The 12891-nt window shown below is 44.2% G+C and overlaps 1 protein-coding gene across 10 annotated transcripts in view; it reads left to right on the top strand.

Annotated features, from left to right (window-relative positions):
* THSD7B (thrombospondin type 1 domain containing 7B) overlaps window positions 1-12891 on the top strand; it is a 336629-nt gene that overhangs the window by 289256 nt on the left and 34482 nt on the right. For all 10 annotated transcript variants that reach the window (XR_012044320.1, XR_012044319.1, XR_012044318.1 and 7 more), the window contains 2 exons: window positions 11107-11240; window positions 11986-12139. Coding sequence is in view for 7 of the 10 variants with exons in the window: in XM_072874423.1 (XP_072730524.1) it covers window positions 11107-11240; window positions 11986-12139 (288 nt within the window). In the remaining 3 variants the exon portion in view is untranslated. The remainder of the gene's footprint in view (window positions 1-11106; window positions 11241-11985; window positions 12140-12891) is intronic.

Below are 12891 nucleotides of genomic sequence, written 5' to 3'. Positions count from 1 at the left end.
TCAGAACTAGAGAGACACCAGCTATCTCGCAAGGCAGTGGCTCGCAAGCACTTCCCTCTTATCTTTTGGCTCGGGGGATAGTATATGTGCACTCTGATGTTTGAAGTAGGTTGGGTAGAATTTAACTTTTGGCTCAAGGGACCCTTTGGTTTATTAAACATGGATGTTCCTGCTGGGGAGCGGTGGCAGGTAGAAGCACAGTTTCTCTCTGCAGCACATCACTTTTCTTGAATGTATGCATTGTGGAAAGAAAACTCGGCTCTTCTGTGCCTAAATCTTTTCTGTCTGCATCTGCCTATAAGAAATATCAACAAAACCTGTCAGATTGTAACAACTGCAGGATTTCTAAGCGGGCGGCGGTGTGATTGGAGCTGCCTTCAAATCTGTGAATTCAGCTGGCTTGTCACGAGGCTGGCCTCTCAGCAGCACTGCTAGGAGGTCTGCGTTACCTGTAATTATACAGAGAAAATTGCTCAAGTTAATGCCACATCTAAACGCAGTACTAACATCTGCCTGTCTTGGCAGTAAGACAGCTACCATAAATATGCGATGCAACAGGCTGTCAAATATCCTGGCTTCAGTAGTAACTTGCTCTTCTAAGGAAAATTTTCCAGCTCCAGTTACTAATCAGGCTGTGGGTGATCTTTCCGAGCTCTGAAGCTATGGGGTCTATCACTCATCCATCAGCGTCTGTCCTGCTCTCCCTAGGAGCATCCGTTTCTGTCCGGATGCTGCCGAGGAGGAATCAGAGCTGCTGCTGAGCAGACTGGGGGGAGAGTGACAGTCTCATCTTAACGAGACAATCCGGTTACGAGTTGGTTTGTATTTCTATTCCTGCTTTTGCAGGAATCTAAAACTGGTCTGTTTCTTGCTGTGACTGCAGGAAGCCCCAGGAGCAGTTTGCAGTTCTCTCTGCTTCCAGCCTTTGGTGTAGTCTCATGGAAATGTGTTTCAGAAAACATAACTTTCAACTGCCTGACGCTTCCCAATCTCTTCTATTTCTTGTCTATAGTGCTATCAATCGAATTGTTCTTGTTGGCTAACCGGTTTTAAATCTCGCGTGGAAGAATTGTCAGTCCACGATCATACTATGTAAGGGCAAACGTGTGACTGCTCTGCCACGCTAATTCATTCTTGCTTAAGACATGAAAATAAACTGATAGAATATCAATTTGAAGTTTTTAGACCTTGAAATGATTTAAAATCTCTTAAAAGAAAGACTAGGCTGAAACTTTGTCTCCGAGGCATCATTTTTAACTTAGCAGTAAGCTCTGATGGTCTTTTCTTTAAATTGCCTATTGTACAGATGCCTACAAAGAAAGTGCTTCTTTGGGACTGTTTGAGTTTAGTACTGGCATTTATTTCATTTCATGTGACAGATGACTTGGCTTCTGGATCTAGTAATGACTTGCTCATATCCCACCAGGGCAGGTTGTTGACCTACTGAAACGCTGTGATTTGGTTTGGGAGCGCCGGCTGGCTGGGCAGAGGGCCGCGGCGGTTGCAGGCTCGCTCAGGAGCCCCTCGTCCCCCAAGCCCGGATGGCTCCTGGTGCACATCTGCGTGGGCTTCGTTGGCGTTTCAGTCGGATGAGAGGAGTGGGAGCACCAGGCTGCCCGGGCTCTGTTAGCGAACGCTGATGTTTGTGTTGTCCGTGCTGTTTCAGTGCTGCGGGACGATTTAATCAGGACATAAATAGTGCAGCTCCTGCGCTGCCGGTGGACCCCTGGAGATCGCGGTGTCAACTGCCCCCGCGCAGCCCTCCTTGTCTGGAGGATGTGCGTGCGCTGTATGCCCGTGTTATTGAATTTTTATCATTTAATTATTTTTTCCGTGATGAAATCTACTTTGAGTTATTGATGGTGTTCATGGAGATCAGGTCCCACCTGATAAAGGCCAGCTGGCTGCGCGCCGCCTGGCATGCCTTCTGCGTGTCATCTGCGGGCTTCACTAGAGACAGTGCCACCCAATTAAGATTTAAATGTCTGAAAGCCTTTCATATCTGTTGTGATTGATATTCCGTAATTGTGGGGTTTCTTACCAGATTTCAGGTTCAGCTTCATAGGTTTTTTTATGTTTTTATTATCCTAAGGCTTTGATTGTGAGACACACTTATGAAATCCAGAGGATTGCTGGATGAAGCTGAATGAACTCTGCTTTATTCTTCAGCATAGGCGTCCTTTTCATTCACTCACAAATAAATGCCTGATTTCTGCTTGAGGGATTTTTTTTTTTTTTGAAAGATGGAGAAATCGAAGAATTGAATGCAACCTTGCATTGTGGCAATTTTATTTTAAGCAGATTTTCTGCTTTTTTTTTCTTTGCAATATTATCATACAGCAGCTAAACTAATGAATATATAATTTTCTTTCCTTTCTGCTTGTCATGCCCTGCTAACATGGACATCTACAAAGGCTCAGGTTGGTGTTGCAATCTGTCTTCATCTTCTCTTATTGTTCTCATTTAGTGAAAAGGGGCTTTGGTGTTGTTCTTCATCAATCAGCTTTTTTTCCTTTCCTCTCTTTAAAACTGGATCCAACATTATTACTGCATCACAGATTCATCCAGAGAGGTGCCACATTTGTTTGTTACCCCTGAAACTATCCTTCAGCTGCAGCAAAATGTGCTGTTTCAAAAACACAGGACATTTATTTATATCTACTTAAATTTGCTATGCTTGCCTAGCTTTGTGACAGGGAGTCAGCAGAAGCTACAGCACCTACAGCTTCTGGAATCAGCAAAAAGACACCGAAACTCTCACTAACGAGTTTCTGCCTTGCTTTAGACCCCCATATTTGACAACATAGTAAAACGCCATTTGTTAATATCTCGTCTAGATTCAATATTTTCTTGATAGTGAAAAGATGTAGTTAAAAAAATAAAATAAAAAGCAGAGCCACAGGAACTGGCCGGTTGTGATTGTGTTCACATATCCCCCGTTCACACTTTAACTTCTCCATTTTTTTGTGTAACTCTGAGACTAAATTTTCTTGCCTGAGTATTTCAGGTAGAAATAAATACCCAATATCTGCGTGATACTTGCAAGGTTATACTCCATGCTGGGTTCTGCTCCTCAAAGGCTGTAGTGACAGTAAAACCTTGAGTAAAACCAGGGAGGGAGGTTTGGGGCCGGGAGCTGCGCGTTCTCCCTTATTTTCTCACGTTGAATGATGCCAACTTCTTATTTTAATCTCCAGGAAGGAGTGCTCACACTTTACCATATTATAACTTGGTGGTTTTAATGCCTGCACCAATCTGACAGAAAATAAAACCACTTACCACGAGTAAATACAAATTAATAAACCTTGCTGAGCAACATGTTAGTTCTGTAAGTGCAAGCTGTAATGACTGGGGTTCGACAGAGCTCACTTCAATTAACTTATTAAGCAAGGCATTTTCCACCCATTGCACTTAAGAATTTGAAATACAGCGGTGTCTGTCTTTGCATATTTAGTCATCCCTTAGAAGAAAATACAGGATTTACTAGGAACATTTTGTAAAGTCTAGGAAAAGACTAGATACAGTAAAAGCATCTAAAGGCCATGGTGAGGGAAAGTGGAGCATCCACATGTCTTTATAGCAAGAATACTCTGCTGCTTTCCTAATTTCTCCTCTTTTCCTTTTCCTTATTTTACAGCCAGAATTTTACAGTGCTGCTTTTTTTGATGGCTTCATCCTGAAATGTCTTTATCTGAACTTTTCAGTATCTGATTTTAAACTGAGATGTCATTCCAGTTAATGCAAGAAATAGGGCATTTCCAGATTCAGGCCCCTGCTCCCAGAGGGCTCCCTCGCCAGCCTCTAATAAATCACTCAATGCTTCATCCTCAGTTTTCTCACGTGTAAATTAGGATTAAAGTTGAGCAGTTTTGAGGGTCGGGCTATAAATAGATAATCAAGAGCTGGGGAAACTTCAGAGGATTGATAATTGTTTTTACCCTTCCTACTCAGTGAAAATAATTTTTCGGCAGTGTTTTTGAAGGCTGTCACCATGGCCAGTCCCTTAGAGTAATGCTGAAGGGTCTGTTTCTGTAGGGGCTTCCATGCTGCCCGCAAGGCAGAGACTGGGAATTGGTACGTCTTTCTGTCTATGCTACAGTAATTATTGCCTTGACTCTTAATTCATATTTTGTACTTAGAATAAAATTGATCCTGTCCTTTTGCCAGCTACAAAGTTTTAGGCAGGTCTAGGTTTTCTACAAACTTGGTTCAATGCCAGTGAAGGCTTTTCATAACCTTAGCGAAGCTCTAATTGATTTTCTTTTTTCCATACCACAAAGGAGGTAAAAAAACCTAACTCCTTTGATTTGGGTGTAAATGAAAACTAAAAGTGCTGAATTTGCTTCACGAATATTTGTGCAGGTATCAGCTAGAGGCATAAAAAATTCAGGAATTCCAATAATTTCAGAAGTCTTACCGCATGCTGATCTATTCAAACTTTTGTGCTGTAAGTCATTCTTGAGCAATATTCTTTTAATTTTGGTGGCTATTTGCAGCATCCAAATACCTAAAGACAAGTATTCATCAGTGAAACAGCTGCTTTGCAAAATCCAAATTGCTTGAAAATTAATTGTTCAATCAGTTTTAATACTGGTAAGCGGTTAGCCTATTTCTGGCGATTGTGATCAATATATAAACTAGCATGAAATAAAATCAATTTTATTTTAAAGAGAACTATTTAATGTTGAAATTTTAATGAGGTCATTTCTGTGATGTAGTGTTTGTTAATGTGCAAGTACTTGTCCTTCAGATATACAGTTAATTCGGTAAAGCTTTTAAATGCATGCTTAGATCTGCCAAATCAAACATGCACTTAAGTAATTAACAAAGTAAGTACTCCATTTTGAATTCAGTTTTAAAGAATTAAATAAAAGGAACTCATTATAAGAAACTATCTGGTTTGGATTAAATGGAATGCAAAGGCAGTATTAGAGCATGATAAAAATTATTCAGTTAATGTATGGGCATCTGACAACCAAAAAAGAGATTTGGGTGAACTAGATGGAGTCAAAATAGAAGTCAGATTTGCAGGTAATTGCAATGGATGGACATCTTTGGGGCTGTATTTCCCACCGTGCTCCGGATCCATTCGTGTCAGGCCGGTAGCAAGAGAAGGGCTGGCTGTGGTCCAGCTTTCAGAAGGTGGTGGCCGTAAGCTGTAAGAAGAGGAGAGCGCCACTTTTGCACGGTGACATCCCACTGCTGCCTCCTCTTGCAGCCTGGATATGCGGGGAACATAAAAGTGGGTATGCAAGAAAGTATTAAAAGTGAGCAAATTGCTGGCCGGTCTCAGTAGGAGTGGTTTTAATATCTGAGCTTGAATTTCCTTACCAGCGAGTGTCTGCAAGCCAGAGCAAATCAGCTCTCTTTCCTATATGAGACCTTTTCTAGCTTTAGTGTTATTCATGGTGGTCTCCATAGTTTAAAAGTAGGTTGTTATTTCTTCAGTTCTGGCTGTTTCAATGTATTAGGTCTAATGTAACCTTGGTTTAAGGGCAGTGATGTGAAATGGACTTGTGTTAGCAATGAATTTAGCCCATTTTTATTAGAAATTAATAGCACAGAGGTTGTCCTCAGGGTCTCAGGCAACTGCTACAGTGATCAGTTTGGTTGTTCTAATATAATAAGCAGATATTGACTTTAGTTGAGGTGAACACCAAGATTTACTGTCTTGAAAGCTAAAATATCGACTGAGGGAAAACCGGAGTCAATATTTACCTTGAGGGACAATAAATCCTGATGTTCACTGAAATATGAAGTCACTATGATTTTCAGAAGCGTTGAACCTCATTCTAGTTTACTCTGCAGATGCTCATCAGAAAAGCTACCTGAAGTATAGGCATGAATTTCTTTTAATGAATCACATCAGTTGAGCAAGAGCACTTGTTTCTATATGTCCTTTGCAAGGTCAGTGTTATTCCTGACCTACATTTAAATAAGTAAGTTACGGAACATTATAAATCACACCAAAGCTCTCTGGTGGTTAGATATTTGTACTTTTCATTAAAATGCAAGTATCAGCTGTTAAAAGAGAAAATAAATAGATTAATGTTTGTATATCTTGTTGAAATAACTGTCGACATCAAGATACTTTAGCAAGGGCTCAGGGTTTGCATTGGAGTGAATGCAAACTGGCTTCTTTTATTAGGGCAAGCCTATAGCAGTTTGTCTCTTAAAAAGTAGCTTTTGTCCTTCTTCCCTTTAATTTATTTAGAACTGTGCCCATCACCTTCATTTTAGGATTCATATGTTAATGTATTCCGGGTTGATTGTGGCTACAAAGAGTGATACGGTGGTCCTGTGAAAGTCAGCGGGAAAACTCGCGTTGACTTCAGTCAGGCATCATTTCACCCCTTGGTTCATTGAGCCCAAAACCCAGCATGTGAATATGAATAAAAACTGAGGAAAGTGATTAACTTCCTAAAACGCTAAGAGTATTTTTGTGTTTATTTCTTGAAAGGGTTAAAGGTGAGGCACTAAGGGACGGAGCCAGGCTGGTCCCCTGGGCGCTGAGCTCTGCAGCTCCACACAGCTCAGGTGTCTGCACCTTCCAGCGTCTTTCTCCCCCCTGAGCAGTGCAGAACAACAGGCCCCTGTGCCCATCGCATGGTCTTCATGTAGTTTCTGTCCTTCAGGAGGTGGATTGTGGTAGTACGGCTCTGTGTGTGTGTCTGTTGGGTGGCTCGGTCTGAAGGTTTTTGTAAATGCACTGTCATAGTGGGTTTGCATAAGTTTGGGGAAGAGTGAGCATTAAGCTCACTTTAAGAGCTTATGAGCTCTTAAAGCTAACTCTTTAAGAGATTATTTTCAAAGGAACTGTTGTCTTTGTCCTTGGGAAGAGAAGTGGCGTAGCTGGGCAAGAGACTTCTGTATCTGCAGCACAGGTAGCAGATGGCAAGTGTGATGTGGGCCAGGATCCTGAGACTGTGTCTGATTTCAAGCTTGGACACACTCTGCGTTGCAGCCAGGGATCTGTGGGAGCACATCCCAACCCTCTCCCAGCTGGGGCACGTCGGGTCCCTGGGTGGGGTGAGGAGTGAGAACACCACATCCCATCCCAGCCTCTCCCAGGGTCAGGACAGGGTGCTCCCACGGAGCCAGGAGGTGAGAAGTGCTCCCAGGACCCCTGGTTAGTGGGACCCAAAGAACAGCAAGGCTTAGCCAAAATCCTTTGAAAATGCAAAATCAAGAGCATCATCTGTTTGACCTTGTGAAGTACCACAGCTGTTAGCCAAAGAGAGGAGTGAAAGGCTTTAAGGCTTTTTTTTTTTAATACAAAAAAAGAGGACTTGGAAGTGATTAAAAACAAATGATGGCAAGCCAGGAGAGATAAACAGGAAGAAAACATTTTCCTGTGGAGGAAAGGAACACATGCCATGTCACCGTGGGTTTTTAAATGCAAAGAGAGAGTCACAAATTATATTCACGGCTTCTGAAATGCATACCCACAGAGTTGCACCGGTGGAAATCTTGCATCTCTTTATGACTCCCATTTAAAAGGTGTAACAGACTCTACCGATACGCATTGTAACTTGCTCTGAAGAAACCTGTCCTCCCGATGACACGTGGTGGTTATTTACACCTTCCCGCCGTCTCAGAGGTTCTACCGGAGATGGCGTTGCTCGGCGCTGACGCAGGGCAGAGGAGGGAGATTGTTCACAGACGGTGAACGCAGTGGTGTCAGCACAATAACTTAGTAAAACGGGTAGTTTGTAACAATTATGTTTCGGGGTTTTGGTGGCGAGTGTAACCTGGAATCCTGCCCGGATTGGAAGTACCGAGCAGGTCAGCAGCAGACCGCCGGTGGAAGGCACAGTCCGCAGGAGCTGCGGGGTCTGAACCGGGTACCAAGGTCCCGCAGGGATCGTGCGGCCGGTGCTGGGTGCCCTGCTCCCTGTGCCGAGGGTGGGATGTCTGTCAGAGGAGGAGAGCTGATGGGGCTTCCCGTGTAACCGTACCGGCTTGACACGATTAGGCAGCAGAATACAAATGCTGTAGTAATGGCTGTGTTGCTGTGGTCCTGCATGCTCTTGAAAGAGCACATCTGAAGTATCACGTCACATCACGTGTATTTGCGTCACTGTGTATGGGGTCTGTGTTTTGTCCTCACGTGTTTCCTCTGATCGATTTTAGTTCATGTGGCATCCCAGCCCTGCCCAAACCCTCCTGGTTTTCTTACACAGAAATCACATCAGGTAAATGCCGCAGGAGGTTTTGGCCACCAAAACGCAGTCGTGGTAAATTCCTGGTGTTAGGCCTCTGCTGCTATCTGCAGGTGGGCTTTGCTGGTTCGGAGAGGTCTGAGGTTTAACAGATTTTAATGCAGAGCAGCGAGAGGTCATTGAGACAACGAGCTGGGATTTCCAAGCTCTTGGTCTGGCCCAAGCGAGGAGCAGAGGCTGAAAGGCTGGCTGTGCTCGTGTCGTGACCCGCGGGATTCACAGCGATATCCTCTAGCCCTGAGGAAGGGTTATTAATTAGAGCAAGGAAAAGCATCTTAAATCCCTAAAGCCGCAGTCCGTGCTGCGCCTGCCCCAGCTGCCCTGCCGTGCTTGCGGAGGGGCGCAGGCAGCACCCGCGCCGTCACCTCCCGGCCTCTCCCAGCCCCATCTTTCTCTCCAAAAGTCTAAAGAGCAGGAGCAGGCACCCACCCAGCTCTTAATAAACTTATTAATAAATAAGTTTTACCTCCCTTAACGCTGCCCGGTGAGACGTCTCCTCCCCGGGCTGCAGGCTCCCTGCCCGCTGGCAGCCAGTTCTTGGGAAGTTTGGTGCTTCGCTCTCTCTGGGTTTTGCCTCCCCTCTGTGAAGAGCGAAACTCTGATCACGCCTAAAGCACACATTTCCCGCTTCAACTAATCGTCTCCCGCAGACGGCAGTACGTTTTGTCAGACAACATAGCCGTAGCATGGTTGTTTTTTTCCTTCCCCCCATGGAGCAGGGAAACTAATAAATACTCCCTGTCTCTACATCCATCTCCCGGCTGTCTTTGGGGAACGTGAAGGCTTTGCAGTGCCTAAAGAGGGATTGTTATTCTCCCCAGCGAGCGCAGGGAAACGGCTGCAGGAGTCGGTAGCTCTCAAGGTGACGGGCTGGCCGGGGCAGGACGGTGGCTTTGTGCCGGGCTCGGTGTGCTGCCGCGTCCCCCCGCGTCCGCGGGCTCCCCGCTTGCTGGTGCCGAGCACAGGTCCTGCTCCACGGGTGCTTTCTCTCTTTGCTCTTGTGTACCCCGCTTAATGTTGATGAATGTGGCTGCACAGCTAATTAGGGGCACTTCTGGTGCCGCTTGCTCAGCCTAGGAAACTTAGCCTCTGTAGAGGCTATCTACAATACCTAGATACCTACAGATCGTATAGTTAGGCCAAATAGCACCGCCTCGGCGTGCAGAAGTCATTAGTCCGTATCGAGTGACCGCAGCGCACTGTGATCTGTCAAAGAACTTTGTGCAGGCCCAGCGGAAGCTGGAAGCGTGGCACGCCGCCTGCGCTCCCCCGAAAGGCTGCGGGGTGACCCCCCTCGCTTGTGCAAAAAGGTTGTTCTACCAAACGGTATCGCTGTGCCTGTTCCAGCCCTGCCGTAGTAGTCCTGATAAATTTTGCATGTTCTCTCCTGTTATTTGTGCATAGACTGTGAAAAAGGATTTGTGCCTAATAATATGTAGAAAAAAGTCGTACTCGTCGTACTACCGCCTTTGCCCCCTTCGTTCCCCTCCCTTTCCCTTCCCCTGCATGAAAGGTGATGCTCTCACTGGTTCATGCTGTGCTTGCCCCCACCTGTCCCGACTTCTATTGCCCTCGTTCCTTTATTTTCTCCTTCATGTATTTTGCACTGTTTAGCCTATCTTACTCTCTCCTCTCCGCTAAACCTATGCACAACGTTTATAAAGACCCACAGTTAAAATCAGTTTCTGACATTTGCTGTTCCTGAGGGGTTTTCTTGAGCAAGTTATCTTCTTTTCATTTGATGTGAAGGTAATTTTCTGATGGGGCACCAGTCTTGTTTTCTGACTGGTATCTCAATCTCCCTGCCCCCCAGCTCCAAAATGTTGCAAATAAGGTTTCTTTATTGTTGTGGCCACAACATTTGTAGTCGTAACTTCTATTTCAAAATGAAGCTATAAATTATTAAACCTGTGGCTGAATTTTTTTTTGGGGGGGATGGTTGGCAGGAAGGCTATCGATTTAGTTATTTTAATGGTGAGAACCGAATGGCTCCACAGCAGCAAGGCCAAGGAGATTTTGGTGTGTGGAAAAAGAAATTTTAGATGCACTGTATTTTTTAAGGGCCGCACATTGTGCTCCGTACAAAGCAACAGAGAACACTGTATCTTCAAATCAGCTTCTGCAGATGAACTGGATTGAAAATAAATAACTTTTATTCATTACTGTAATAGAACTGTTGATGCATTCATTTGTTTAAACCTAAAAATCTGCTAAAGTACTATATCTCAGTGTGCTGCTTCTAACAACCTGAATATGCAGCGCCTTTTATAAATGTTTATCAAGCTTTTGGCTGTATTTTTCTCTCTACATAGATACCATAGTTCAGGTGAATACATGGTCGTGTTTGATTAGGAGAGGTGTTAGAGATAAGTCACTTGCAGCAAAAAAAGCGTTTATAGTTTTTGTGTATAAAAACAAAATTTATAGGACACATGAAATGTCATTCTTTTATGGTAAATGACTTCTTACAAAGATATGTTGGAAGCAAAGGTAAATGAATGCTGATTTTAAGTTTGTACCTTCTGAAACACAAAAGGATGCAGTACATACGGTCCTGGTGAATGACGTGTGATAGATTGTAGCGAGAGCAGTCTGAGCAAATGAAATTGTAATGGAGTTCCTCTTCTGGCTGCAGGAAATAGCTGTTATTTATCCTGTTTCCTAAGATGCTGCATGCATACTGCTGTTTATTATATACTTAAAAAATCCCTTGGCAAGTCAATAACGAATAAATGAACTTAAAGCTATTACACCACCTTTAGCATAAGGAGCATAAGCCATGATATTTTTCAGTGTACCCTTTCCTGGGTTTGGCTGAGGCGTTTCTGCAGAGGTGCTAACCTGGATAGTTCAAATGAACAGTTTTGATTCTTTCTCCTGGCAGGTGTACGAGGCAGTCCCGTGCTACGCCGAGTGCAATCAGTATTCTTGGGTGGTAGAACCGTGGTCTCCATGCAAAATCAACAGCGAACAAAATTCCCTCCACTGTGGAGAAGGAATACAAACAAGGAAAGTCAGGTGCGTGAAGATAAAAGCACAGGTACTCCAGATTAAAAAGAGCTGATACATACTTGCATAAAGCTGAAATATCTGGCCATCTGACAGTGAGTATGTGGCTGAGTCCAGTGTATTTCAAATGAAAAGGAACATGCATTTACGTGCAATAGTTTATGGGAAAAGCATCTCAGAGATGCAGCCTTGGGTTATGATCAAGACGTCTTGCAGGAAGAAGGCATGATGTTTAAGATAGAATTCTTCAACCTAAATGCCGTATAGACATAAAGCCCCCTGAGGTGCAAAGCCTCCATGTTCTGATTTGCTAACACTTTCCCCAGGTAATGGCACTGCACGCACTGGAGTGGCATTCATTATTAGTGGGTATGCGTTCCCCAGGCACGGGGAAACGCTGAGTTATTTCCAAATGTTTGGATGTTACTAGCAGGAGCACAAAGGTTTGTTCTTGCTGGTTGTCATTTTCTGTTCGCTCACCTGTCAGCCAACCAAAGTTAAAATCCCTCTGTATGAAGTTTGAAATGTTTATTTAAAGTAGTTATTGAAATCTGTGAGTAACAAAAGCATGTCATGCGTGTAGCTGGTTTTGGTTTGCATTAACATGATTAATTCTACATTTTGACCAGCTGTGCTGCATATAGCTATTGTGTTATGTGTAGTGTCCTATATGGGGCTGAGCAGACCTGTTGATATCCATCACTTCTGTAGCATGCTGATGATCCTCTAATGAAAATGTCTGTTTTCTGCGTAGGTGTGTGAGTACTGCTGAGGACCACGGAGGGGAGACTGTGCCCAACACACTGTGTGATCAGGCTGAAATCCCAGCTCTAATGCAGAAGTGTAGCTTGTACTGTCCCAGTGAGTGTGCAGTGTCTGACTGGGGACAGTGGAGCACGTGTCCGCAGGTAGGCTCTCCTGCTTGTGTCTCGGTGGCAATGTTCCTCACGCATCAGTCTTCTCTGCCCTTCAACCATTTCATGAGATAGTTATTTTCTAACAAAGTAAGTTATTTTCTGAGGGAAGTCAGGCTTAATGGATCCTGCCAGCATGGTTGAATCTGGAGATTTTTATATTTGTACAGAGCCTGAGCTATAGAAAATTAGTAAAACGCATAGTTATTACTGTGACAGTTGATTCCACTCATCCTACTAGGTCTATGGGAGAGGACCCACACAATTACAGCAGGTGAAGGGACCAGTATTCTAGCCGCAGTAAGGGCTGTCTGTGTTAGGAAATATTCGCAGGGGAGAGCTCTGTGAGAGATGCACAACTGCCATAACAACCTGCTGGCAAACCGTGGTGGCGGCACTCCTCTGGGCAGCTCTTAGGCCTGAGGGAACGACAGCTCTTCCTTGCCAACACACACTATTTCTGCCAGAGTCTCCTTCTCCTCCTCAAAACCTTGAGGGAAGATTTGAGGCAACAGCAACAGGAGGGCATGGCAGCAAGATGCCTGAACAATTTGTCATGTCACAAAATACTCAAAACTTTGTGGATCATGCAGGGATTCAAGCCACCGCCAAGTGCTCTGGGTTTTCCTAAGTGTGCAAGATGGAAGGAAGCTGCAAATTCTGTCTTGTGAAAACTCTCTGGCCTCGAAGCATGTAATTTCAAGGCCATTGTTTCTCTCTGATCGGTGTTGAAATAGGTGCCAGGT

Source organism: Ciconia boyciana, chromosome 10 (assembly GCF_034638445.1).
Source record: "Ciconia boyciana chromosome 10, ASM3463844v1, whole genome shotgun sequence".
Taxonomy (NCBI): Eukaryota; Metazoa; Chordata; class Aves; order Ciconiiformes; family Ciconiidae; genus Ciconia; species Ciconia boyciana.
The sequence above is the reverse complement of the archived record's forward strand: the minus strand, read 5'-3'. Positions and strand labels throughout refer to the sequence as shown.